The sequence below is a fragment of the Garra rufa genome, chromosome 19 (genome assembly GCF_049309525.1).
Source record: "Garra rufa chromosome 19, GarRuf1.0, whole genome shotgun sequence".
Taxonomy (NCBI): Eukaryota; Metazoa; Chordata; class Actinopteri; order Cypriniformes; family Cyprinidae; genus Garra; species Garra rufa.
Window position 1 is genome coordinate 20,972,287 of NC_133379.1, and position 27,996 is coordinate 21,000,282.

Here is a 27,996-nt window from a genome sequence, read left to right on the forward strand (position 1 = left end):
ACTTAATTGTAGAAAAAAATACTACGATTATTATTTAAATGTTAAATTATTATTATTTATTGATTTTAAAAGCAAATTTTAAAACCTCTGTTTGTTTGCCAAAAATTAAAAAGGTTTATTTTTTCGTTTGATTAAAAATAAATAAATGTTTATGCTTTCATTTGATTATGAGAAAAATTAAAACACAAGAATTTCTTAAAAAAAAAAAAAAAAAAAGCAAAAGATTGTAAAGCCCTATTGTTCAAAATGTTAAAATAGAGAGTTTTGGGTTTATTTTTTCACTGAAATAAATGTTTTCGTTATTACACAAAGTAGGGTAAAGTACCGAGAAAAAAAGAATGGTAACCTAGGGGAAACACTGTATCCTATTGCTACAGTTAATGGCAATATTGCACTGGTCTGTTGGACTTGGTTGAACAAAAATAAACAATATTTTGTTGCTTAAGTTTATGTATTCAGTCATTATTCAATGGTATACTAAAAATCCATATGAAAAAACTTACTTCTCACTGTTCTCAGGTCAAATATTTATATGCGATTAAAATGCGATTAATTTCGATTAATTAATTACAAAGCCTCTAATTAATTAGATTAATTTTTTTAATCGAGTCCCGGCCCTAATATATATATATATATATATATATATATATATATATGTATATGTGCATGCTTTTGAATGGTATTGTGTATAATGTTACAAACGCTTTTAATTTTGGATAAATGGTGATCTTTGGATCTTTCTATTCATCAAAGAATCCTAAAAAAATTACCTAACTGATGCTGAAAATTTAGCTTTGATCACAGGAATAAATTACATTTTAAATTCTATTCAAATAGAAAGCAGTTATTTTAAATAATAAAACATTAAAAAATTTGCAGTTTTTGCTGTACTTTGGATAAATAAATGGATAAATGAAATTAATAAATGCTGGCTTGGTTAAGGCTGTTAAATGATTTATAATTTAGTGAACTGATAAACACTTGCTGTTTTAAGCTTCAATTTTATTCGTTTTTTTTTTTCTTGTTATCCACTGAAATTTTGTCTCTCATATCACATTACCTGCCTGTTCCTTAACTTGTTGACTCAGGTGGGTGTTTTACACCATCTGGAAGAAGTAATGTCTCTTCCTCCTGCAGTCTCTCCTCCAAGTCCTGCCGGAATGTGAAGACTTCTCCCTCACCCTCTGATGCACTGAGGAGAGACGTGCACATATCTCTCCAAGCACTGTTTTAATTTCTACTGTCCCTTCACGTCCAAAAAATAACAGCCTTCCCGTTCTTGACATGGCTCTTTGCATTTTGTGTTCTGTTTGAAATTTCACAGAGGTCGTCGTTTTGTTTGTTTGCGGTGTTGGTTTGATGTTGTTTGCGTGGGGTCCTCCAGGGAGCGCTGTGGTGCGGTGTGCGAGTGACACTGCTGATGATACTGAAGCCTGGAGGGTGGCGAGGCATCCAAATATATTTCTGACTCCTGCCTTTGAGGATTTGCTCTTATGATTCAGATTTTACAAAGCTCTTTGTGTTTTACTGTAGCTTTACAGTTTTTCTTTTTGTTGGCCTTTGTGTCTGATTTTCTTTTGCATCCTTTTGTACCTGTGGCTTGAGTGTGATTTGATTCATGGTGCTTCACAAAGAGTTTATTGGCAGTTGCATTCTGGGATTTCACTGAATAGTATATTGAAGCCCCTAAATATGTCTTAAAAGGGAAAAAAAATCCTTGCTGTGGCAATTTTCATTCTTGTTTTCTTTTTACTGAACTGTGAATGTTTAATTGTGATTAGCACAAACTAGGTCCAAAGTAGGTTTCCCTGCTTAATGTTTTTTTTTTTTTTAATAGTAAGAAAGAAGGTTTTACTGAATGTAGGCCACTTAGATTCATGCCCTTTTATCAATATGGTGCTTCGTTGATATTATTTATTATTTTATTTTATTTTATTTTACCATATACCAGTGATCCTGCCCTGAAAAGTAACTTCTGTTAATGAATGATGATCATCTATTAAAGCAGTTGAGGAGGAAAATGTCTAATGTCTTCTTTTGTCTTGGTAATACTGTGTACAATTATTATTACTATTATTGTTGCGATTGCTATTTGTCATAGCTCCTAACAACCAGAACTGCTGTCAAATACTATAATGTAAGTCATAATAAAAATAACTGCAAAGAATTTGGTTTTCAGTTACAATTTTAAAGTCTAACTTTTAATAAATGTATGTATGTGTGTATGTATATGTGTATATATGTGTATATATATATATATATATATATATATATAAATTGTTTATATATTAAATATATAATATAAATATATACATTTTACTATTTTCAAAATATAAACTGTATGTATTGATGTAATAAATATAGTGCATACACATTATGTAAAAAAACTTTTAGTTTGGATGTGATTAATCGTTCGACAGGGCTTTAAATTAAAAATATCAAATACTAATATTTGTTTTAGTGGAAATAATGGCTACACTATAAAGCAGATGTTTCAAAGCTATAAAAGGTGGTCACGGATTTCAGAAAAGTTGCAGATATCACTTCGTGATATTTACATTACAAGACACTGACGATGATCAATCTTTATCAACCTTTGTATTGCATTACGTCATATTTTTCAGGCTGGTTTACGTGCCAAGGAACTAAAACTGGTGTTTTCTGTTAGTTGTAGTTCTTTCCCATGTGCCGTGACGTCAGCGTCACCGTTAAGAACCTGCTAATTGGCTACATTTCCCATAATGCCGTGCAAAAATACTGGTGGGCGGAGACTACTAGTGTGAACATACGATTTCTGTACCTGTCTGCTGGTCTAGTCTAATATATTCTTAATTTGTAAAGTGTACGGCTGTACTGTTTATAGAAGAGGACTCGTATGGTGCAGAGAGGGCTAAGACGCTTTACGTGCTCAAAGGGTTTTGTTTTCCTCGCACCATGGAGAAACAGTTGCATTTGAATTTGCTAGCCTCCAAACCCCCAATGGCAGGTTTGCAGTCTGGATCTAAAATAAGAATGGGGTGAGTTTACGCTTTAATCATATCTTTTAAAAATAATCTTATGCACAATAATGCATGCTAGGTGTTTTGGTAACCCTACGGATGAGAGCTGTTAGCTGTCACGATCTAGATTCTAGAAGATCCATAAAGTGACGAGGCATAACTGTTCTCGGGGTTTGTTGCTTATATGTGCGTTTAACTATTTCCATATTTGTGGTACGGAGTGGCAAACATGTCTTAATCGTGCTAAATGCCATGAACGATTGTGTTTTGCGTCTCTGACAGTCTGCGGTCCCCTCCTGCGACCTGTGTCTCATCCAGCTCCCGCGATCACGACTCACTCGATAGCGATGTCCGAATCGTTCTTTTGAGTCGGATCTTTTCAATTAATCGTCTGAGTAAATTCACAAAACCAGATTAAATCTGCTCAAGCGGTTTACGAGTCAATAACCTCTGTTTCGGACATATATTTCTTGTGTGAGCCTAGAACCAATAAGTGAGGAAGTTTCTGGAAATGTTGGGAAAAAATGTGTTTAATACATGATTGTACTTTATTTATCATTTGCCGTCAGAATGAGAGTCAAAACAGCTGATAAAGGCTTATACACAAGTAATCTGCATGACTCCAGTCCATCAGTTAACATCTTGTGAAGTAAAATGTGTGTTTTCATAATAAACAAGTCAATAATAGATGTTTCAAATAGTTGCTCCTGGCTAAAATACAAGTCCTTTATCCATCTCAAGTGAAAAAGTCTTCTTCTCTGAATCAGGAAAGAAATGATACTCCGATCAAGCACTTTTTACAAGTTAAAACTGTTCAAAACAAACATGTCACTGAATTTTGGTGTGAGAGGACAACAGAGACGATGATAATAAGACGATGTACAAGAGGCATCATTATGGAAAAAAATATTTCTCAGCTTTTATTTACATTTGAACAAAAAGTGGCATGTCCAAAATGATTCATACCCTTTGCAAACTGTCACAGTCTATGGGAAAATGAACCCATAGTTCAATACCATTCCAAATAGTCCAAGGTGTTCTAAAGCATCCAAATTATCCTGATTCATTGGGAACAGCTGTTTTAATCAACTCAACAGGTCAAAAACAGAAGCTCTCTGCTGGTGGTTTGTGGACAGTCATGGCTAAGACAAAGGATCTCAATGAGGACCTGCGGCTGTGCTTTGTGGCTGCTCACAAGTCAGGAAAGGGCTATAAGACCATATCTAAATGTTTTGAAGTTCCGGTGGCTACAGTGCAAAGTATTATTAAAAAAATACAAGACGCACTGTGAAAAAGTGAAAAAGGACAAGGTCAGAAGCCAAAAGTGACACCTGTTCTGGCCAGGAGGATAGTGAGAGAGGTCGAAAAGAATCCAAGGATCACCACCAAGGCCATCCTGATGAATCTGGGCTCTGCTGGTGGCAACATCTCAAGGCAGACAGTCCAACAGACACTGCACACCGCTGGGTTCCACGGACGCAGACCAAGGAGGACACCACTTCTCCAGATATGGCACACAAAAGCCCGCTGGACTTTCATCTGGACAAAGAAGAATACTTCTGGTCTTCTGTTTTATGGTCAGATGAAATAAAAATTGAATTTGAAATTGAATTTAATGTTTTTTAGCCGGTGGACCAGGGAACCTAATCGCTGTATAACGGCACCATGAAAAAGGAGCAATACATCAAAATTCTCAACAACAACATCAGGCAGTCTGCAGAGAAACTTGGTCTTGGGCACCAGTGGACATTTCAGCATGACAACGACCCAAAACACACAGCAAAAGTGGTGAAGAAATGGTTATCAGACAAAAACATTAATGTTTTGCAGTGGCCCAGCCAGAGTCCTGACTTAAATCCAATTGAGAATCTGTGGAGGGAGCTAAAGATCAGGGTGATGGCAAGGAGACCTTCCAACCTGAAAGAGTTGGAGCTCATCGCTAAAGATGAATGGGCAAAAATTAGAGCTGCACGATTCTGAATAAAATGAGAATCACGATTTTTTTGCTCAGAATAAAGATCACGATTCTGGAGAACTTTTTTATTTTAAAGATTTACCCCTAAACATTAGGTTATCAAACAACAGTAAAATAGCAGTGAAATAAGACAAAATAAACTTTGCTTTAAATTTAAAGAAATGTAATGAAAAATAATGAAAACAAAAAAAAATCACCATTAAACATTAAAAAATAAACATACAGAGATTACTTTAACAAAACCATTTGAAAGTGGGTGGACACCAACGGGATTTTGAAAAGCGTGTCCCCAGTGGAAATTACGCCCCTGCGTGAGTGGAACTCTTCCGCTGAGTTATCATTTGATGTGAATATAGTCCGCGTTGTACAGTATATTGAGACAGAGGCGCCATGAATTGCATCTGACAGAATGTGCGCTGAAGATGAAGTTTAAATGGTTATGTAATGTTGGAGAGAACGGCGAACCTGCATTAATTAGGCTAGCAAAAGTTTTGTAAAATATAAATAAAATTGGCTGAATCTTATAAATGCTGGATTAAGATCGTGAAGGGGGTCGAATCGAGATCGCGATCTTTAAACGATTAATTGTGCAGCTCTAGCAAAAATACCAGTGGAGACATGCAAAAAGCTGGTCAGCAATTATAGGAAGCGTTTGATTGTTGTAATAGCCAATAAAGTCTTTTCTATTGAATATTGAGAAGGGTATGCATAATTTTGGACATGCCACTTTTTGTTCAAATGTAAATCAAAGCGGAGAAATATTTTTTCCCACAATGATGCCTCTTGTACATTGTTTTATTATCTTTTAGGAGAAGCCTGTGTTGTTTCCGGTCCAAAAAACTTGCTGGTTGAATAAAAGTAACTTTAAGTCAGAATTTGCCAGGGGTATGAATAATTTCGGGCTTAACTGTGTATATATACACACACAAACACACACACATATACTGTATGTATATTATGTAATCCGTTATTCCAAATTATGACAAAAATTGTAGTCAGTAATGTACATTACACATTTTAGGTAATATAATCAGATTACTGTTAGATTACTTTTAGATTACTTTTGACCTGACTAGTTTATCACATTGATTTAAATGGGACAATCCAGTACCATAACGATGTAAAAATACAAATTTTTTTTGTAACAACAACATCTGCAAAGTTACGACATTCAAAGTTCAATGCAAAGGTAGCTATTGTCATTTACAGTACTGCTGATTGACCTTTACAGTAAATGTATTAGGTGAAAGAGGTTCAGATAGCAAAAAGTCTGAGAATGTCTGCAAATAAAAAATGAGAATTTGTGCATTTTAATGAGTTCGAAAGACAAAAGCTTTTCAATAATACACAATAATACATGGTTAAATAACCTGCTGAGTGATAATTTATATAAAAATGAATATGTTCATCAGTAGTTGATGCAATGTTGAAACACCTCTTAAACCTGAAAAGATTTTTGTAAATCCAGCTGTGTCGCCACCTGACTAATGACTAGTCTAGGTGTGAATGTCCACAAAACTGGACTGTCTGAGTGTATATAAGTGGTAACCTATTTTAGAAAGAAAATATAAACACGCACACACTTGGATGTTACTAATTTACTAATTGTTTTGTTCTCCCCTCTCTGTGCAGACCAGGAAGAAAACGAGATTTTACTCCCCTGCACTGGAGCCAGTACTTCGAAACCATTGAGGACGTAGAGGTGGAAAATGACAACAGCAAAGACATATCCTTTGTTTAATTGTTGTGGAAACTCTTGGCAAATGATAAAATATCACCCCCATGTACTATGACATTAAATTCTCCCATTCTGTTCTATGAAACATTCCTTTACTCCTTTGTACACATTCAGAATTTACAGCAGTGGCGCTCATGGTCCCGTCCTGATGCTCCTTCATGGAGGAGGTCACTCTGCACTGTCCTGGGCAGTCTTCACTGTGAGTTTTTGACTCTTATAGTGCTGTGTTTTTATGATATACAGTGCCTTGCAAAAGTATTCATACCCCTTCATTTTTTCACGTTTTGTTGTTTTAAACTGCTTTAAATTAGTTTTCCCCCCACATCAATTTACACTCCATACACCATAATAATGACAAAGCAAAAACCAGATTTGCAAATTTTACAAATTTATTAAAAATAAAACACTGAAATAAGTACATTGCATAAGTATTCATACCCTTAACTCAGTACATAGTTGAAGCACCTTTACAACCTCAAGTCTTTTTGGGTATGATGTGACAAGCTTTGCACATCTGCATTTGGCAATTATCTGCCATTCTTTGCCTCACCTTTTCACCTCTCAAGCTCTGTCAGCTGTCAGCTTTTCTAGAGTCCTAGTTGTTCCAATCGTCTTCCGTTATGCATAATGGAGGCTACATGCTTCTGTGAACCTTCAATGCAGCAGATTTTTTACTGAACTCTTCCCTAGCTCATTGCCTTAACCCAAGTCTGTCACTGAGCTCTACAGGCAGTTATCTTGACCTCAGGACTTGGTTTTTGCTCTGATATGCATTTTCAGCTGTTAGACCTTTTCTGAGAGGTGTGTGCCTTTCTAAATCATACTCATTCAAATGAATTTGCCACAGTTTAACTCCACTCGAAGTGTAGTAACATCTTGAAGCAATATGAATGCTCCTGAGCTAAATTTCGAGTGTCCCAGAAAAGGGTATGAATACTTATGCAATGGGATCTTTTCATTTTTTTATTTTTAATAAATTTGCACAAATGTTGTTAACCTATTTTTTGCTTTGCCATCATGGAGTAGGGAGTGTCGATTGATGTGTGAAAAAAAAAAAAAAGTAATTTAAAGTAGTTTAACATAAGGCAGCAACATAACAAAATGTGAAAAAAATGAAGGGGTGTGAATAATTTCGCAAGGCACTGTAGTATGTATGTCAGATGTGGAAAAAGATATGACATGCTGTTAGTTTTGTGCCCTAATATACAGTATGTATTTTATATGTATATGTAAGTATCACTATTTTTCAAAAGTTAGGGTTAGTTTGAATTGAAACATTTTTTCTAAAGAATTTTTAATAGAAATGAATAGTTTTATTTAGCACAGATGCATTAAATTGTGCAAACTTGACATGGTTACAAAATATATTTAGAATAAATGCTGTCAAATAAAATAAAAGATCAAATTCCTATTTAATTTATATAATAATATTATAATTTATATTATCTGATGTTTGTATTTTTAGTCTGTTATATGCAGCCGGATTAACTGCAGGGTTGTAGCTATGGACCTCAGAGGACATGGTAAGGGATTTCAAACTTATTATTTAAAAAAAATGTCTTTGTTTTAGTAAATTATCTGAAAACAAACACAAATGTGACCCTGGACCACAAAACCAATCATAAGGTTAAATTTTACAAAACTGAGATGTATACATCATATGAAAGCTCAATAAATAAGCTTTCTATTGATATATGGTAATATTTGGAATCTGAGGGTGCAAAAGAATCAAAATACTGAGAAAATCACCTTTAAAGTTCTCCAAATTAAGTTCTTAACAATGCATATTACAATTACATTTTGATATATTTATAGTAGGAATTTTACATGGAACATGATCTTTACTTAATTTCCTAATGATTTTTGGCATAAAAGAAAAATCAATAATTTTGACCCATACAATGTATTTTTATCTATTGCTACAAATATACCCCAGCGACTTAAGACTGGTTTTGTGGTCCAGGGTCACAAATAATCACATATGTCAATAACATGAATGTGATTAACATAAAATGTATGGTTTAACTGAACAATTTTCAAATGGCTAATTTTCTCATATCATTCAGGTGATACTAAAGTAAAGAACCCTGATGACCTCTCTGCTGAAACAATGGCCAAGTGAGTACATACTCATCTTTCATCTATCAAAGTCTGTACACAATGTTTAATTTATAAATATTACTTTCTCTCAGGGATATTGGAAAAGTGGTGGAGGCACTTTATGGTGAAAACCCACCTCCCATCATGCTTATTGGTCACAGCATGGGTGGAGCAATAGCAGTTCACACGGCTGCATCCAATCACGTGCCATCACTGCTCGGTCTTTGTGTTATTGATGTAGTGGAAGGTACGTTTTCACACCTGATCCAAATTTGACCTTGTTTCATACTACGCACAAGCAAAAACAGTTGATGACAGGAGAAAAAGCACAATATTTACTAGTGCCTACATTAAAAAATGTCAAAACAGTTTTGACACCTCAGAGTTTCAAGCAGTAGAGATATTGGTTATAGCTTCAATATTGACCAATGCATTGTGAAACCTGTTTCATAATAGGTTTCAATGCAGTTTGACTGTATGCATTATATTTATGCATACATTTATACAGTTTTGCTCATTCTTCAGGTACAGCAATGGATGCCTTGAACAGCATGCAAAACTTTCTGAGGGGTCGACCAAAAACATTTAAATCAGTGGAGAATGCAATCGAATGGAGGTACACAGTTTTGGGTATATTGTTGAAAATAATATCCAAAATTAATTGAATCCTGTAATATCTAAAAACCGTACATATTTCTGTGAAAAAAAAATTTAAACACCTAACATCCTGCATGCTCGAAACGTCACATTGTGATAGTCTGCTATTCAATTTTTTACTTTTTTTTTTTTTAAAGTATTTTTGATGCCTTATTTATTTTTTTTATTTCTGAGGATGAATTATGGGTAATTACATTGCCAAGCCTAAACAGCAATTTCTTGTTTTTACTTATAATTTATCAACAATTACAGAAAATTAAAAATATTATACCAACTTTTCATTAAAGTGAGATTACAATAATACTAAATTAAAGGATTTAGTTTAGATTAGTTCAGTTCCAGAACATAAATTTACAGACAGTGTACTCACCCAGTTGTCATCCAAGATGTTCTTGTCCTCCTTTCTTCAGTCGTCAAGAAATTTGTTTTTTGAGGAAAAATTTTTAGGAATTTTCTCCGTATTATGGACTTCCATGATGCCCCCGAGTTTAAACGCCCAAAATGCAGTTTAAATGCAACTTTAAAGGGCTCTAAATTATCCCAACTGAGGAAGAAGGGTCTTATCTAGCGAAGCAATCTGTCATTTTCTAAAAAAAAAAGATAATAATTATGTACTTTTTGAACTCAAATCCTCATCTTGTCTAGCCATGCGCATACGTACTCTGTGTAATCCGGGTCAATACAAAAAACTCCCATTTCAGTTTCTCCTTCTCCTTCAAAATCACCCTACTTTGCTGTTTTACCATTTTTTTGTAAAGGGCCTTTGACCTTTTTTGCATGTTCACTTTGTAAACATTGGGTTGTTACTTCTCCAGTGATGTAGGATGATTTTAATGTAATTTTTTAAAGAAAAAAATGAGATAGGAGTTTTTCGACATACCCTAACTGTATTGACCCGGATTACACGGAGTATGCATACGCATGGCAGTGCTAGATAAGCGTTTGAGGTTAAAAAGTGTATATATATATATTAGTGGTGGGCCGTTATTGGCGTTAACGTGCTGCGTTAACGTGAGACTCTTATCAGGCGATAAAAAAAATATCGCCATTAATCTATTGTCAAAGTAGGGTTATCTTATTTACACGAAGGCATGTCATTTCTGTCTCTACATGGTCGCGCGTTTATAATGTCTCCTCCGTGAAAACACGGACGGGATCGCGGACTCCATTCATAAAAACCGAATCTTCTATAGACGTTTTTCCTGAACACGGAAGTAAGCCCGACTCTTAACTGAAAGAATGCTTTGCATTTCCGGTCTGCATTGTTTCTAGTCAAATTAGGGTATATTCCGAGCTAATAAACTAATGTTAAACCTATTAAAATGTTTTTAAAAAGTACATGGCTCCATAGCGCCATCACTTGGCAATGTCGCAATGACCGTCATTTGTCAGTGCCTCACTTTAATGAGTGTGTAGATGACACGAAGCAGCGGACATTAGCTACATTAAAAACAGATAGACGCTATTTGAATGGGTTCCTATGGAAACCGGAACAGAAAAGCATTCAATCTGACGTTAGAATTCATAATGGCGGCGCTCATCATTTACTCAGGAAAAAGGTCTATAGCGTGAAATGCCACTTAAATTTGTCGATTTTTGGATTCATAAATCAAAAGTTGGTCTGCCACTTAATTCAAATCGCGATATGGACTAGTGTCTGTGAAAACTGAAATGCAAAAAGACAGTTTCAATATGAATCCTGCATGTTCAGTTTGCCTCTGTATGTATGAATGGCGGAGACACGTTTTTACTACACACATACCGAAGAACGCGTGACGTTCCCGGTAATTTTTGGCATTTGCATCTCACATGAACAGAAAAACTCAATCTCCAAAGCTGCTGTGAGTGTCACTTTTACCGTTTTATTTGAGAAAACTAGCATCATATCATACTGTACACACAGAAACTTCACGGCAACCTGTCAAAATAAAAGTACGGTGTAACATGTAACACAACATTAGTCCTGTATTACTTTTGTACAGTATAATGTAGGTGTTTATATATTCCTATTTAAATAAATGACATAAAACAATATATATGATAAAAAATAAATATAGCAGTTTATATGCAGTTTGGAAACAGGAGATGAGCCCCTGGTGAAATGTGCCACCTGGCTTGAGAAACCCCTTCTTAAAGACTTACTTTTAGTCATTATTTGGGTAGCACACATATTCTGAATGCCTTCGGCAGAATTCAAATTAGCCATTTTAATCTAGATTAATCTAGATTAACTCCAAGATTACAGTGAGATTTATCTAGATTAAAACAATTAATCTATGCCCACCACTAATATATATATATTAGTGGTGGGCCGTTATCGGCGTTAACGTGCTGCGTTAACGTGAAACTCTTATCGTGCGATAAAAAAAATTATCGCCGTTAATCTATTCTCAAATTTGGGTTGGGAGCTGTGTCTAAACTACGCAAGCTATGGTGACTTTCACCTTGATAGTTTAACGCGGATGTATACCGAAGAATATGGTTGCGCGTTTAAGTCTCCTCCGCCAAAACACAGACGGGATCGCGTCGTCCTCCATTCATAAAAACCGAATCTACTATAGCGAAATGTCACGTAAATTCGTCGTTTTTTGGATTCATAAATCAAATGTTGGTCAGTCACTTAATTCAAATCGCGATATGGACTAGTGTATTTGAAAACTGAAATGCAAAAAGACCGTTTTAATATGAATCCGATATGTTCCGTTTGCCTAGCTGTATGTATGCATTGCGGAGACGAGCTTTTACTACACGCATATACTGAAACACACGTGACGCTCCCGGTAATTTTTGACATTTTCATCTCACATGAACAGATAAACTCAATCTCCCAAACTGCTGTGAGTGTCACTTTTACCGTTTCATTTGAGAAAACTAGCATCATATCATACTGTATGACACAGAAACTTCACGGCAACCTGTCAAAATAAAAGTACGGTGTAACATGTAATGGGTTGGGTAGGTGTTGACGTTAAAAAAACACAATCTAATAGGTAGAAAAAATAATTTCATTGTTAGTTAGTTAGTAAACACAAGTACATCTAATTGAACATAATTTATTTTCATCAACAAATTATCATAGAACAGCTTTGTGAGCTTTATGATCCAGACTTTAAGTCATTATTTGGGTAGCACACATATTCTGAATGCCTTCAGCAGAATTCAAATTAGCCATTTTAATCTAGATTAATCTAGATTAATTCCAAGATTTAATCTAGATTAATCTAGATTAAAAAAATTAATCTATGCCCACCCCTAATATATATATATATATATATATATATATATATATATATATATATATTTCTTTTTTTTTTTTTTTTTTTTAGAAAATGACCGATTGTTTTGCTAGATAAGACCCTTTTTTCTCACCTGGGATCGAGCCCTTTAAAGCTGCATTTAATCTGCATTTGGGACATTCAAACTCTGGGGCACCACTAAAAGTCCACTATATGGAGAAAATTCCTGAAATGTTTTCCTCAAAAAAATAATTTCTTTACGACTGAAGAAAGAAAGACATGAACATCTTGGATGACAATCAGGGTGAGTACATTATTTGTAAATTCTTTTTCTGGAAGTAAAATAATCCTTTAAATTCTTTAACAATGTCAATTGTAGCTTTGCCTTTTATCTCTTGGAAATATTAATTACAGAAATTAACAGCTTTTTTTCCCAGCTCTAATAAAGACTAATAATCTCTCTTTTTTTCCCCCCTTACCAGTGTGAAAAGTGGTCAGATCAGGAATATTGAGTCTGCACGAGTGTCTATGGTTGGACAGGTGAAAAAGTAAGCGTTCCCTAGTATTGGTTCCCTTAACTAGCTCTGAAATTTGTAGAAACATTTAGCTGATGTATATATTGCACTGATTAAATGTATTGGGATGTTTAGATGTGAGGAGCCATTGAGTAGTCCAGGGGTTTCCAAGAGCATCAGCGAAGGCATTATTGAAGAAGAGGAGGAGGATGAAGAAGGAGGTGAATCCAACCACAAAAGAAAGAAAGAGGATGACCAAGAGGTAATATGTGTTTTAATTCTGATCTGATCACAATAACTGAATTTACCATTCTAAAGTTCAGGGTCAGTACGTTTTTTTTTTTTTTTAGTGAATGAATGAATGAACTTTCATTTTCAACAAGGGTGCATTAAATTGTTCATTAGAACAGTAAAGACTTTTGTAATGTTACAAAATATTTATCAAGGAATCATTGACCAGAAATTCAGCATATATTAGAATGATTTCTGAAGGATCATGTGACACTGGAGACTGCTGTAATGATACTGAAAATTCAGCTTTGCCATCACAGGATAAAATTGAATTTTAAAATATATTACAACAGAAAATGTAATATTTCACAATATTACTGCTTTTACTGTATTTTTAATCAATAAATGCAGCCTTGGTGAAAAATAGCTTTTCAAACCCAAATCTTTGAATGTTAATGTACGGTATCTCGTACTTTATTGTACATCTATTCACAAATGAACATTAAACATTATTTTGTTTTGTTATGATCATTTTCCCATTTGGCAGATAAAGAAAGAATGTCTGTACACCTGGCGTATTGAACTCTCAAAGACAGAGAAGTACTGGGAGGGCTGGTTTAAAGGACTATCTTCTCTCTTTCTCACCTGCTCTGTGCCAAAACTCCTCTTGCTGGCTGGTAAGAATGCTTAGACATCTGTCTTTTAGACTTACTCAGTGTAAAAAAAACAAAACGACTCTTAATGACTAATGTTTCTCCCACAGGTGTTGACAGGCTTGATAAAGATCTTACCATTGGGCAAATGCAGGGTAAAGCATTTATTTTCTTGCTCTTCAAGCTAGACTTTATAGTACAGCACATCACATTGCTATAGCCAGAAGCTACTTAATGTATTTTGTGGTTTTTGTTGTTTTTATAATTATAGGAAAATTCCAGATGCAGGTTCTGCCACAGTGTGGCCATGCTGTTCACGAAGATGCCCCGGAAAAAGTATGTCCATTTTGTATCACAATGTGATTCACAGCAAATTCGCTTTTGCTTCTTCTAAACTGTGATGTCTGATGCAGGTAGCTGATGCTCTAGCCACCTTCATGGTCCGTCACAAGTTCACTGAATTCAAGGAGGGTTCCCCCTGGTAAAAAGTCAAGTGATGTTTGAATCGTATATTAGAAACTACATATGATTTTATTTGTTTTATAATCTCACCCTTTACCTTCTGTGTTTTTTGCTTCAACAGACGAAGTGTAGCCTTCACTCGTAGTCTTCATCCAGCTACATGTCGTCCCTCTCTGTTCTCCACAAGGGATTACAATACAACCAAAACCATGATGATGCCTCTGCTGCCAACTCATTCTTAGCACTTCATTCTTAAATTATATTCAGTTTTGTATGACTTTATGTATGTTTGCTATAGTCATTACGATTCTCGTGACTATTCTGGCAGGAGATAATTAATAATACAATAATAATTTCAAATCATTATGTATATTTAAATTTTTATTTTCCCCTGAACTGATTTCTTTTGCATTTCCTCTGATGCCTTGCTTGTTTGTTGTTGTAATTAGGATGATTGCATCATGTTGTGTTCAAAGTGTTGATCGTTGCTGATTTCAAGGGAAATAATAAAGAGAGGTTTCCGCAGTCTGCGCTCATTAATAATTTACAATATTAACAGAGAGAACATTTCGGTAAACGTAAAGAAAATAGATAGATATCTGATTAAAGGAGTAGTTCACTTTCAGAACAAAAATTTACAGATAATGTACTCATCCCTGTGTAATCCAAGATGTTCATGTCTTTCTTTCTTCAGTCATAAAGAAATTATGTTTTTTGAGGAAAACATTTCAGGATTTCTCTCCATACAATGGACTTCTATGGTGCCCCTGAGTTTGAACTTCCAAAATGCAGTTTAAATGCAGCTTCAAAGGGCTCTAAATGATCCCAGCCAAGGAAGAAGGTCTTATATCTAGTGAAACGATCAGTTATTTTCTAAAAACATTTACAAATGATATACTTTTTAACCTCTACACAGAGTACACACAGTGCTAGATGAACATTTGAGGTTAAAAAGTATATCAATTGTATTTCTTATTATTTTGTTTTAGAAATAACCAATCTTTTTGCTAAACAAGATCCTTCTTTCCTCGGCTATGATCGTTTAGAGCCATAGATATATATACGTAGATGCCTCATTTAGCGACTGTTTCTATGGGCCTTTATCAAAGACTATAGAATACCAAAGACATGTCACTCGTGTAGTTTTGAATGGGGCAAAGTGCAACGGTCATCATGGCCGCGAAGCCCCGCCTTCTTAGTGAAAGAGCCAATCGTTGATGAGTAAAGTCAGCGCGTCACTGCAGCTGCAGTTAGAAGTCCCGGTTGCTATAGAAACAGTCGGCGCTCTAATGGTGCGTTCACACGGCACACTTTTGTCTGCGTCAGGCAACGCTCCCAACGCATCTAGTTTGACGCATGTACGTTGAAGTTGGCAACGCTTGCTTTTTGATGCGTTCACACCGCACACGTCAGGCAACGCTTCCAACGCATCTAGTTTGCACACTTCCCCTGAATAAACAGTGGCAAATTAGTAGGGAGTGGACATTTTGGAATCTTCTCATGACCATGTTTCGCTAGCTAACGAAATGGGAAATAATTACGTTGAGAAAAGATTTGATAAGTTACCCGACATCCCTATCTCTTCAGTGATCTTCATCCAAGCAAGTTCCTGTACATTTCTGTCTTTATACAACAACGAGGACGGATCATACAATTCTCTGCGATTGCAGACGGCTACAATGAGCAATAAATATAACTTATATATAATTAAATTGAAAATTATTTTTTTCTGCTCCCGCTTCATTCAAGATACGTGTGGTGACGTCGATACAGTGAGACGCTCTGATTGGTTGACGCACTGCGTCAAGTGCGTCAAGTCCATCAAAAGTTCAGCTAGCTGAACTTCTGCGTTGCTTGCGTTTGCTGCGTTGACGCTTGAAACGCAGGTAACGCTTGAAAAGTTGACGGATCCAACGCACCACAGAGCCTCTGACGGACCGCTGACGGACTCAACCATAGACTTTACATGTAATCTTGCCGCAACTGACGCTGACGTTTGGGGCGGTGTGAACGCAGCATAAGACGTGCTTTCAGTACTGCGCATGCGCACTGGGTCATCTAGCCGAAAAAATAAGCGTTTTTTTAACGCTATTAAAGCGGCAGTTCTTGTTGGATTTCTTTGGAGATTTCAAATATGAAATTTAATCGTAAATTTGTCAAACAGTTTTGGAGAGTTTGATGTTTCCCATTCAAAGAGATAGGAGCTGCACTTGGATGCCCGAGAGGCGTTTCAAAGATGGCCGCCGAGTGACATGACTTGTCTTAAAAGGACTTTGGCCTTTATACGTAAGCCGTCCACCATTTTGCTGCGGTCCACTTGACGTCATTCACCCATAGATCTATGTAATTTACCATTGTAATCACTGAATATTCGAAATGCCACAGTCCCGCACAGCCGTTGGTCTGCGAACCTACAGTATGGTGAATGACGTCAAGTGGACCATTCCAATATGGCGGACGCATCTATGTGCTTGGAGCGGTCCAATGGGGTATCTACGTATATATATCTATGGTTTAGAGCCCTCTGAAACTGCATTTTGGAAGTTCAAACTCAGGGGCACCATAGAAATCCATTATACGGAGAGAAATCCTGAAATGTTTTCCTCAAAAAACATAATTTCTTTAGGACTGAAGAAAGAAAGACATGAACATCTTGGATGACTCCAAGGTGAGTACATTATCTGTAAATTTTTGTTCTGAAAGTGAACTACTCCTTTAAGATCCTTTCCACCATCATTAGCCGCTATAGTGTTTTCACGTCTCGTCCTCATACACTGAGCGTAAACAATGCCACTGAACTGAACGAAACTCAAAATTTTTGCTTATTATTGCTGTTGAAAATGGTCGTTTATTGTCATGTTTTAGGTTGTACTGATCGTGTCAAACTGGGTAAAACATTTGCAGTACTATAAACTGTCAAAAGTTATAGCAAATAATGGAGAAGAGAGCAAAAACTAAGGAGCTAAAGGTGTTTGTGGTTGGCCAAACTGAACCAGGATTTCCAGGGCAAGAATCTTGACAACATTTGTGTTTGTGCTTATCATTTCCGGCCAGGTAGGTGAAATATTAGGTTAATATCTTGATTAATACTGCTCGTACATATATTTACCACCTATTAACGTTGGTTTGTCAAAATATTGCTTACTATTGTCTATAAGTGCTTCTCTGTATGGTTTAGTTGCTTCCACACGTTTTTTTCTGTGGTTTAGACAACACAACTTAGCAGTACAACATGTTCAGTATAGAGGATGGATACCCGAGCCGAGCCTGACGGTACCCGACGGAACCCGACGGGCCGGGCCAGGTTCGAACAGATATTTAGAAAGGATGCTCGGGTTCGGGTCGGGCTCGGTCACATCAGCGCGATAGTGCGCCTGTGTTATAACGGCGCTTTTTGCCCAGTGTGCACTGATGCTCTCATCTGTTGACATTTCCGAACGCTTTCCTACACTTGCTTAATAAAAGCGGGCTTTCCACACAAAAAAAGTGCATGTGTCATTAGTATGAGAAAAAAAGAGATTTTAACTATGTCGGGCTGGGATCGGGCTCGGACATAAATATCTTAATGCTTGTAGGGGTCGGGTTCGGTTACTGCTCTGTCGGACACGGGCCGGGCTCGGACAGAAAAATGCGGCCCGATCCGCACTCTAGTTCAGTAGTACAAGAATAACTATGTGCAGTAAACGGTAGAACTGGGCTACAAAATAGTGTGTTTATAATTAAGAAGATAATACATTAATATAATATGGTAAGAAACCAATTTCCAATATCAAGCAGCTAAACGAGCTGTACAGCTAAAAATAGCTGGACTCGGATGAGACTGGAAGCAGACCCATAAAATTTGTAAATGGCCATATGGGAATAATTAGGTGGATAAATCCTAATAAAACCTACAAATATGTCAATACCCAGCCCTATATTATATTTTTTCGCTATTTATTTCTAATTTACATAAAAATGCTTTTAGAGACTCTAAAAGTCCAATGACAAGGGCTAATATGTGATATGTTATATTTTCCCTTTATGCCAAAAATCATTAGAATATTAAGATTATGTTTCATATATTTTGTAAATTTCCAAACATAAATAAATCAAAACTTAATTTTTGATTAAATGTTAAAAATGTAGATTTTGCAACCGTTAAATTACAGGTTTTAAAATAGTTGTATCTCAGCCAAATATTGTCATATCCTAACAAATCATGCACCAATTGAAAGCTTATTTACTCATGATGTATAATTGTCCCCTTATGACTGGTTTTGTGGTCTAGGGTCACATGTATAATGAGAAATGAGTGCTGGACTACTGGAGGTTATAACATTTGTATCACAATAAATGAGCAGAAGATAATTGTGTAATATGATGATGGATCTCTCACCTGCAAGGAGTGTTTGTTCTTGAGTAGCCCCACTTTTAATTAAACAGGGAACTTGAATAACCGAATGAATAATCCTTTAATCAAATTGTTGCTTGCTGTTGCTTACATTTAGTTGATTTTTTTTAACTCTTAATACAATGTTAAACAAATGTTAAACAATTTTAATAGAGTTTGAAATGAATTAACACAATACAACATTAATCCTGTGTTAAGACATATATTTTGGAATATACATTTTCTTATTGAGATCTCTGTACTTGTCATTTTTTTCATAATGCTTCTTAAAAATGGGTGAAATTGTGTTTGGCATGATTAAAGTATGGTGAACATACTTTAGGCCTAATGCATATGCCCCCGATTACGAAGTGACCTGTCCCAGATTATCAAATTCAGGCAGAATTTTTGTTTTTTGGCACAAAGACACTAATAGGTGTGGCATGTCTCCTCTTAGTATAATATCTACATTCTTTCTTCTGGTGTGGTTAGAAAACATCTTAGCGATTTCAGAAAAGCCTAATGTGTTGATCTAATGTGTTAGATAGATATCAAAATAAACTGCAGAAGCCAACATTGCAAAAAATGTCCCAGATTAGGAGCGTTTCTGTCTCAAAATATAAGGTTAAACATCATAAAATACATCAAGAAGCAAAATAATTTGAACAGAAGATATATTGCATTTAGCTTGTATAAGAAACAACATTAATCTATTTTTATACTGTTAATAATTCAATACAGTATTGCACGTTTCAATCTCAGATAAGAGTGATTTATTTACATTTGTATGTCCATAATTTATGTTGTTGATAGATACATAGCTTAAAAGTGTGTTCTTTTTACAATCCAAAGTGTATATGTGCATAATACAAGCTGTCTGTATTTTAATGATTCTTAAATAGCTTGTTAATAGTTACTGTAACAGCGGATGTATTATTTTAGCAGCAAGACATGTAAAAACCTGTCATCTTATATAAGTTAAAGCATGAAAAATACATTTATTTTCATTTAAAACAAAACAATTTAATATAAAAGTATATGGATATCTTGTTTAAATACAGCATTCATCATGATGAAAGTTACCATTGGGCATTGTGCAAGTTATTATATCATATCATCTCATGTCATACAGTTAATGTATATTAACAGAGGGCCTTATTTTGCCTGAACGATAGCAGAAATAATATTTAAACAAGGGCCAAACGGCTTCATCTCTCATACCGTAGATCAGAGGACTTAGGCAGCGTGGCAGCATAAGAAGAATAAGAAAATTTAGATATCTGAGATTTATGAACAGAGAAGAGCTGTCAGACACTGTGTATAGTGCTTTGTTTATTGTGGCATACAAGAAAGAGGTGAGACACAGTCCCAGCTGAATCAAGTGCAAGAGCACCGTTTTTAGGGCTTTTTTAGCAGAATCTTTATCAGAGGAAACAGACCTGGCTGTGATCATAATGCTAATATATGTAAAAATAATAACCACTGCAACAGACACAAAATAAAGCACATCAAACCCTTGAGTTTTATCCAGCTGCCATTTGAATAAATACAATCTTTCTTGTGTGCAAAATAAAACCTCTACAAATAAACTGGGGTTGATAATTAACACAAAAATAATGTCTGTTATAATATTTATAGAACTAAGGAACCAGATGATTCCTAAGGCGATTCCAGTCCGTTTTGGTGTGGCGATGGTGCAGTGTCTCAGAGGGAAGCAAATCGCCACGTACCGCTCCAGAGACATCACAGCAAGTGTCAGAGGAGCGTTACGGAAAGTGCAGTAGGAGATAATGACTAGCAGAGTGCAGATGGCTCTATTTACTTGAAGGTAATATGTACCCATGACATACACGATAGTTGTGAAAATCAAAAGCACAGAGTCATTCACAAGCATGTGTCCAAAAAGAATATAGCGTGGCGTCTCGTAGAATACACGCTTGCTTCTCAGAGCAAAAAACATCACACAGTTTACGAAAAAGAAAAACACAGATATTAACATAAGCACTGAAATTTTAGTACTGGGCCCAGCATCCATTTCAACCTTAAAAATTTGCTGATAAAGGAAAGACACCTCAGCTGTGCCATTAGAGCCCGCCATAAGCTGAAAGACAAGAAATGGAGAAACAAGGCTGATTAGAACAAGTATACAGTGTACAGTCAGACTTATTCTGAGTGGTATCTGTTGTGCACTGAAGTGAGATTTGTAAGTTTGCAACATACCTCGGACACAAATGTGGTGTTATTCTGCAGTCAGTAAATCAGACATCAGCCTTTCATCTGATCCAGTGCCAGATTCCACAAACAGCTCTGATCCTGAGCTTATATAGCTGTTACACTGGCAGACAGAACCACATGGGTATGTCCTATGTGTCACTGGGTGAATGAGCGGGAGGGAGTACAAGTGAGATACAAGTGTAGAAAGAAACGTGTGGGGGTCTTTCTAAAAAGAGGGGGTCCAAAGACCTGAGACCACTAGTAAAAATACTTCTACCTCTATCTAATTAAATGCAAAAATATCAAAATATAATTCACCACCCCTTCTTAAAAAAAATAGCCTGGGCTGGTTGGCTGGTCTTAGCTGGTTCAAGCTGGACGTAGCTGGTTTTAGCTGATCTCCCAGCCTGGTTTAAGCTGGTGGCCAAAACCCCTCTAAAACCAGGCTGCTGACCAGCTAAAACCAGCCATCCAGGATTTTGGCCACTCTCCCAGCCTGACCAGCTAAGACCAGTCTGGGAAAGTGGCTAAAACCCCTGTAAAACCAGCCTGCTGGCCAGCTTAGACCAGTCACCCAGCCTGGCTAGGATGTTCAGGCTGGTTTTAGCTGGTGGTTTCCCAGCCTGACCAGCTAAGACCAGGCTGGGAAAGTGACTAAAACCCCTCTAAACCAGCCTGCTGACCAGCTTAGACCAGTCACCCAGCCTGGCTAGGATGATCAGGCTGGTTTTAGCTGGGGGGTTTTTTCACCAAGGACACACACATGCACACACAATTAAAATAAAATAACAATTTCTTATTCATGGATTTACAGTAGTAACTTTCATTTATTTGTATTTATTTATTACCATGTTAAACAGATTATATTGTTGTGGTTTTAATCTCTGAAGAAGCTGAGCCACTGATGATCATTGATGCTAGAACATAACATTAACAAATGGATACCTGGCTAGGATGATCAGGCTGGTTTTAGCTGGTGGTTTCCCAGCTTGACCAGCTAAGACCAGGCTGGGAAAGTGGCTAAAACCCCTCTAAAACCAGCCTGCTGACCAGCTTAGACCAGTCACCCAGCCTGACTAGGATAATCAGGCTGGTTTTAGCTGGTGGTTTCCCAGCCTGACTAGCTAAGACCAGGCTGGGAAAGTGGCTAAAACCCCTCTAAAACCAGCCTGCTGACCAGCTTAGACCAGTCACCCAGCCTGGCTAGGATGATCAGGCTGGCTTTAACTGGTGGTTTCCCAGTCTGACCAGCTAAGACCAGGCTGGGAAAGTGGCTAAAACCCCTCTAAAACCAGCCTGCTGACCAGCTTAGACCAGTCACCCAGCCTGGCTAGGATGATCAGGCTGGTTTTAGCTGGTGGTTTCCCAGCCTGACCAGCTAAGACCAGGCTGGAAAAGTGGCTAAAACCCTTGTAAAACCAGCCTGCTGGCCAGTTTAGACCAGTCACCCAGCCTGGCTAGGCTGGTCAGGCTGGTTTTAGCTGGGGGGGGTTTTTCACCAAGGACACACACATGCACACACAATTAAAATAAAATAACAATTTCTTATTCATGGATTTACAGTAGTAACTTTCATTTATTTCTATTTATTTATTACCATGTTAAACAGATTATATTGTTGTGGTTTTAATCTCTGAAGAAGCTGAGCCACTGATGATCATTGATGCTAGAACATAACATTAACAAATGGATACTTGCTATTGTTAACACTTATTCACCTACACGTTCAACAAAAAGAACGATCCCATGTTCTCAAAACAGTTTGTGCAAGTGATTAAAAACAGATCAGCCTTTGTCCATTTAGCATGACTAAGGGGTTCATGTAATTTTTCTCGGATTATTGGCGCCCTCTGCTGGTGACTTTAGCAAGTGTTAATGAGACGAGTAAAAAGTATGGCTTTTTATTTTTAATACATTTTAGCTTAATGATGGATGATAGGAAAATAAAAACAGCAAAGGCTAAGAATTCCTTTTGTTCTAATGAAACCTTTTCTGTTTAAATAGTCTTTCATCGACCCCTTTAACATTTAGATTTTTTGAGCCAAAAATCCTTCCAATACGAGATATAAACAAATACACACACACACACACACACACACACACACACACACACACACACACACACACACACACACACACACACACACACACACACACACACACACACACACACACACACACACACCAGGAACTGGACACTACTGTATAAATAGATATATAGTATATAAATAAAATACATTGTCAATACAGTGCAAAAAAAAGGCCATTTATAGACAATAATAATAATATGAATGAAAATTGTATCCAGATTTTTTTAACTGAAACTGATAATAGTTAAATAAAGGCTACTACTTTATTACAGCAACACCTACATCTCAGATGAGTTTCATTTAAATGTATATATGCTCAACTATACATTTTTATGCCGTTTGTAACAACAGTAACAACAAATAATTGGCAAAAAAGGAACATTGCAGATTATCGTTGCGCCTCCTGCTGGTGACCTTTGCGATCTTGATGAGGTCAATTAAAATAAGCTTGTTTTTTAAATACCTGTTTTCTTTTTATGCCATATGCACAGAAAATACAAGATTCCAGTTGGCTAAGTCATTAAGTGCTTTAAACAGTGATTATTAAATATGAGTTGTTTTTTAACAACCATAAAAGTTCTCAACATTAACTCTGAAGGATGTGTAAGATGTTTGATCAACAGACAAGCATGTTTACCCACTGACAAGCAAAAGTGTCTCGACCTCATGAAAACAATAAAACAAGGGTAAGCAGTGAACTAGTTTATTTATAGGCGTCATATGTGTTTAAAAATCAGACAAGGTTGGATTATTAACATTTACATGTACATGATAAATTATACATATGGTATTTATATGCTGAAAGAGTATTCCTAAAATCAGTCTTCCTGTAACAGTGTACAAGTACAGGCTGTCTGCATAAAGTATAAAGATTCTTATTAGAATGAATTGTCTGTTTTCAGTAACATTTTCTTGTTTGAAAGACTTTTACAATGTAAAATCTATAGCCTACAAACAGACTGATTCTTTGCCTGACTTATTTCACTCCCTCATAGACCAGACATTTAATGTACATTAACAGAGGGCCTTACTTTGCATAAACGACAGCAGAAGAAATATTTAAATAAGGGCCACACGGCTTCATCTCTCATACCGTAGATCAGAGGACTCAGGCAGCGTGGCAGAATAAGAGTTATAAGATAATTTAAATATATTAGGTTTAAGAAGAGAGAAAAGCTGTTTCCAGTCAACATGTATAGTGTTCTTTCAATTATAGTATACAAGAAAGAGGTGAGACACAGTCCCAGCTGAATCAAGTGCAAGAGCACTGTTTTAAGGGCTTTCTTAGCAGAATCTTTATCAGAGGAAACAGACCTGGCTGCGATCATAATGCTAATGTATGTGAAAATAATGATCACAGCAACAGACACAAAATAAAGCACATCAAATGCTTGATATTTATCCAGCTGCCATTGGAATAAAAACAATTTTTCTAATGTGCAAAATAAAATACCAGACAAATAACTCGTGTCAATAACTAAAACTAAAATAATGTCTGTTATAAAATTTATAGAACTAAGCAGCCAGATGATTCCTATGGCAATTCTAGTCCTTTTTGGTGTGGCGATGCTGCAATGTCTCAAAGGGAAGCAGATCGCCACGTACCGCTCCAGAGACATCACAGCTAGTGTCAGAGGAGCGTTACGGAAAGTGCAGTGAGAAATAAAGACTAACAAAGTGCAAACAGATTTAGGTATTGGAAGAAAACAGAGAGCCAGTGTGTACATAACAGTTGTGACCAGCAAAAGCACAGAGTCATTCATAAGCATGTGGCCAAAAAGAATATAACGTGGCGTCTCATAGAATACGCGCTTGCTTCTCAGAGTAAAGAACATCACACAGTTTACAACACAGAAGAACAGAGATGTTAACACAGTCACTGCAGTTTTAGTACTGAGCCCAACATCAAGGTCTAGCTTATAGATTTGCTGAAAAGTTAAAACAGACACATCCTCAGTTGTGCCATTGGACCCCGCCATAAGCTGAAAGACAAGAAATAGAGAAACCAGGCTTATCTTAGCAAGTTATACTAAAGATCATGTTCAGAGCAATTTTATGCAATCATTTTACATCTTTTGCTTATGTGAATGTAAGATTAAGATTTAAAAAAATCTGCATAAGGTGCAACAGGCTCCAGACATTAACCTTCCATTTGCTCCAGCTGCAGATTCCACAAAAATGCATTCTGCTCCTAAACTTATATAGCAGTTATATGGTGGCAGACAGAACCACTTGGGTATACTGTATGTGTCACTCGGTGGGTGGGAGCCTTTTGGGTAGAGATCTCTCATTAAAGACATCCCGTCTGTCGTGTTCCATTGTCTTCACATATCTGTTAAAAATAATAAAACCCCACAATTGAGTTCTTTCCTTGTATCTGTTAAATCCATCCAAGACAGAAGACCAGACATCAAAAAACAGCTAAGATGGCAGGCCTATAGAGATATGAGTGGCAGTCTCCAAGAAAAGAAAGCACTACTTTGAATATTCTTTTGGTTAAGAGTCTGGTGATCCTGAGTCCGATGGTCCCAAGCCCAGTATTCCCAGAGCTTTCAAGTCTGGTGGTCCCAAGCCCCTAAATTTGGCCCTGTAGTCCGAGTCAGGGAATTCTGTGCCCAATGCTTTCAAGTTTAGTGGTCCCATAGCTCCCAAGTCCAGTAGGCCTAGTGGTTCCTATCAAGGCCATGGGGGGTTTGGTCTCTGTAATGTGGTGTCCACTGTGGTGATCACCAAATTCACTGACTCCTCCTTGGGGGGATCCAGCTCTGCCCTGGTGGCCTGAGGTCCCTTTCAACAGGCTTTTCCAAGGTCCTCCACTTTCCTGGCTCTGCCTTGGTGGTCCCCTGTTCTGTCTCCTGCTTTGTCTTATGCTCCTTGGTGGTTTCCAGTGTAATGAAGACCAGCTAGTAAGAGAATACATCTGCACATCTACAGATCCACGCTCAGTGAGGAGTGTGAAGCGCTGATCAATCACAGTCAAATCTGTCAAGCACGTGAACACTTTAGCCAATCAGTGATGTTTAAAAATCGGCTAAACAGTGCTCAAATGTGAGCGGGAAATGCACTAATATTTCAGTACCGAAAGTACCAAACTCTGTACTTCTTGACAACTCTAGCTGAGATGTTACAATGTTACAGAGGACTTATTTGATTTCTTTGTTCCAGCATCCAAGTGGCCAATGTTAGTACTGAATAAATTATGTTAAAACATGTATAAATGACTCATTCTTGACAAAAGCTGTGTGTGTGTGCACATTTGAATAATGTCGGGCTGTAAATGGGTTCAGGCTTTTAAAAAGCTGTCAATCAAAATGTACTTTCTTTATCTCAAGAGGTGCACTTGTGTCTGAAGCTAGAAGCTGCAGTTTTTAGCTTCCATATTAGTGCACCTGCCTCCCATGTTGGAAAAAATAATTCAAGTAGAACAGAAGTTACATTGGTGCTGTGACCCAGATGAAAGTTAGGCTTAGGGCGGTGAGTGTAATGGAGGCCATCTAGTAAGAGCTGTGTGGGTAAGCCTCACTCTCCAGCTCTCAGGAGGCGTACTAGCGTCTTAATGCTAGAGGCTGCAGTCTTTAGTGTCCTTGTTAGTGTGCCTGCCTCCCATGTCGGAAACGACAATTCGAGTAGAACAGGAGTTACACTGATGGTGTGACCCAGATGGAAGTGTGTTTTTTCACAGGGGTGAGTGTAACAGAGGCCAGCTAGTAAGAGCTGTGTGGGCAAGCCTCACTTCCCTGATCTCCAGAGGCTCACTTGTGACTGACACTAGAAGCTGCGGACTTGAGTGTCCTTGTTAGTGTGTCCACTTCCCATGCTGGAAACAGCAGTTTAAATCTCACTTAGAGTGGGTCGAGTGGAACAGGAGGAGTTACTTGGCCGTGACCCAGATGGAAGTGACGTTTGGGGGGTGAGTGTACCAAGGCCACCTAGTAAGACCTGTGTGGATAAACCTCACTTCCCTGATCTCAAGAGTTGCATTAGCGACTGATGATAGACGCTGCAGTCTTTAGTGTCCTTGATAGTGTGCCTGCCTCCCATGTCAGAAAAGACAACTTAAATAAAACAGGAGTTACATTGGTTCTGTGACCCAGATAAAAGTGAGTTTTATGGGAGTGAGTGTAACGAAGGCTGTGTGGGTTAGCCTCACTTCCCTCATCTCAAGAGGTACACTTGTGTCTAAAGCTAGAGGCTGCAGTCTTTTGCTTCCATGTTAGTTTGCCTGCCTCCCATGTTGGAAACAACAGTTCAAGTAGAAAGGAGTTACATTGGTGCCGTGACCCAGATGGAAGTGACGTTTAGGGGGTGAGTGTACCAAGGCCACCTAGTAAGAGCTGTGTGGATAAACCACACTTCCCTGATCTCAAGAGGTTCATTAGTGACTGATGATAGACGCTGCAGTCTTTAGTGTCTTTGATAGTGCGCCTGCCTCCCATGTCGGAAAGGACGATTTAAATAAAACAGGAGTTACGTTGGTGCCGTGACCCAGATAAAAGTGAGTGTTATGGGAGTGAGTGTAATGGAGGCTGTGTGGGTTAGCCTCACTTCCCTCATCTCAAGAGGTGCACTTGTGTCTGAAGCTAGAGGCTGCAGTCTTTAGGTTCCATGTTAGTGCGCCTGCCTCCCATGTTGGAAACAACAATTCAAGTAGAAAGGAGTTACATTGGTGCCGTGACCCAGATGGAAGTAACGGAGGCCATCTAGTAAAAGCTGTGCGGGTAAGCCTCACTCCCCAGCTCTCAACAGGCGCACTA

At 37.2% G+C, this 27,996-nt stretch overlaps 4 protein-coding genes across 5 annotated transcripts in view; 2 read left to right on the forward strand and 2 right to left on the reverse strand.

Moving 5' to 3' along the window:
- Window positions 1-2,162, forward strand: part of sms (spermine synthase) — a 14,290-nt gene extending 12,128 nt beyond the window's left edge. Inside the window, exon 11 of the mRNA XM_073824741.1 lies at window positions 1,089-2,162. Coding sequence (XP_073680842.1) covers window positions 1,089-1,119 — 31 coding nt within the window. The 3' untranslated portion in view covers window positions 1,120-2,162. The remainder of the gene's footprint in view (window positions 1-1,088) is intronic.
- A 594-nt stretch (window positions 2,163-2,756) lies between these two features.
- ppme1 (protein phosphatase methylesterase 1) lies at window positions 2,757-15,091 on the forward strand. Of its 2 annotated transcripts, none has more exons than XM_073824585.1 (14): window positions 2,757-3,017; window positions 6,607-6,698; window positions 6,817-6,911; window positions 8,178-8,235; window positions 8,779-8,830; window positions 8,905-9,059; window positions 9,338-9,428; window positions 13,188-13,253; window positions 13,356-13,482; window positions 13,999-14,128; window positions 14,215-14,259; window positions 14,376-14,440; window positions 14,518-14,592; window positions 14,688-15,091. In XM_073824585.1, the coding sequence occupies exons 1-13, from the start codon at window positions 2,935-2,937 to the stop codon at window positions 14,587-14,589; spliced, it is 1,131 nt and encodes a 376-aa protein (XP_073680686.1). In that variant the 5' UTR covers window positions 2,757-2,934; the 3' UTR covers window positions 14,590-14,592; window positions 14,688-15,091. The 2 variants fall into 2 exon arrangements, with proteins under 2 accessions (XP_073680686.1, XP_073680687.1); XM_073824586.1 differs by having other exon boundaries at window positions 14,518-14,585.
- A 4,979-nt stretch (window positions 15,092-20,070) lies between these two features.
- On the reverse strand, window positions 20,071-21,036 carry LOC141291921 (odorant receptor 131-2-like). Its single transcript, XM_073823920.1, has one exon. It carries the CDS (start codon window positions 21,034-21,036, stop codon window positions 20,071-20,073), a length of 966 nt encoding a protein of 321 aa, XP_073680021.1.
- Window positions 21,037-24,246: 3,210 nt separating this feature from the next.
- On the reverse strand, window positions 24,247-25,221 carry LOC141291923 (odorant receptor 131-2-like). Its single transcript, XM_073823921.1, has one exon. It carries the CDS (start codon window positions 25,219-25,221, stop codon window positions 24,247-24,249), a length of 975 nt encoding a protein of 324 aa, XP_073680022.1.
- Between the last annotated feature and the right edge of the window lie 2,775 nt (window positions 25,222-27,996).

Excerpts from the sequence above, each read along its gene's own strand:
- LOC141291923 (XM_073823921.1), bottom strand. The coding sequence starts at position 25,221 with ATGGCGGGGTCCAATGGCACAACTGAGGATGTGTCTGTTTTAACTTTT.
- ppme1 (XM_073824585.1), top strand. The coding sequence starts at position 2,935 with ATGGAGAAACAGTTGCATTTGAATTTGCTAGCCTCCAAACCCCCAATG. Across the intron at positions 8,831-8,904 it reads TCTGCTGAAACAATGGCCAA|GGATATTGGAAAAGTGGTGG; the intron begins GTGAGTACATAC and ends ACTTTCTCTCAG. Across the intron at positions 14,441-14,517 it reads ACGAAGATGCCCCGGAAAAA|GTAGCTGATGCTCTAGCCAC; the intron begins GTATGTCCATTT and ends TGTCTGATGCAG.
- LOC141291921 (XM_073823920.1), bottom strand. The coding sequence starts at position 21,036 with ATGGCGGGCTCTAATGGCACAGCTGAGGTGTCTTTCCTTTATCAGCAA.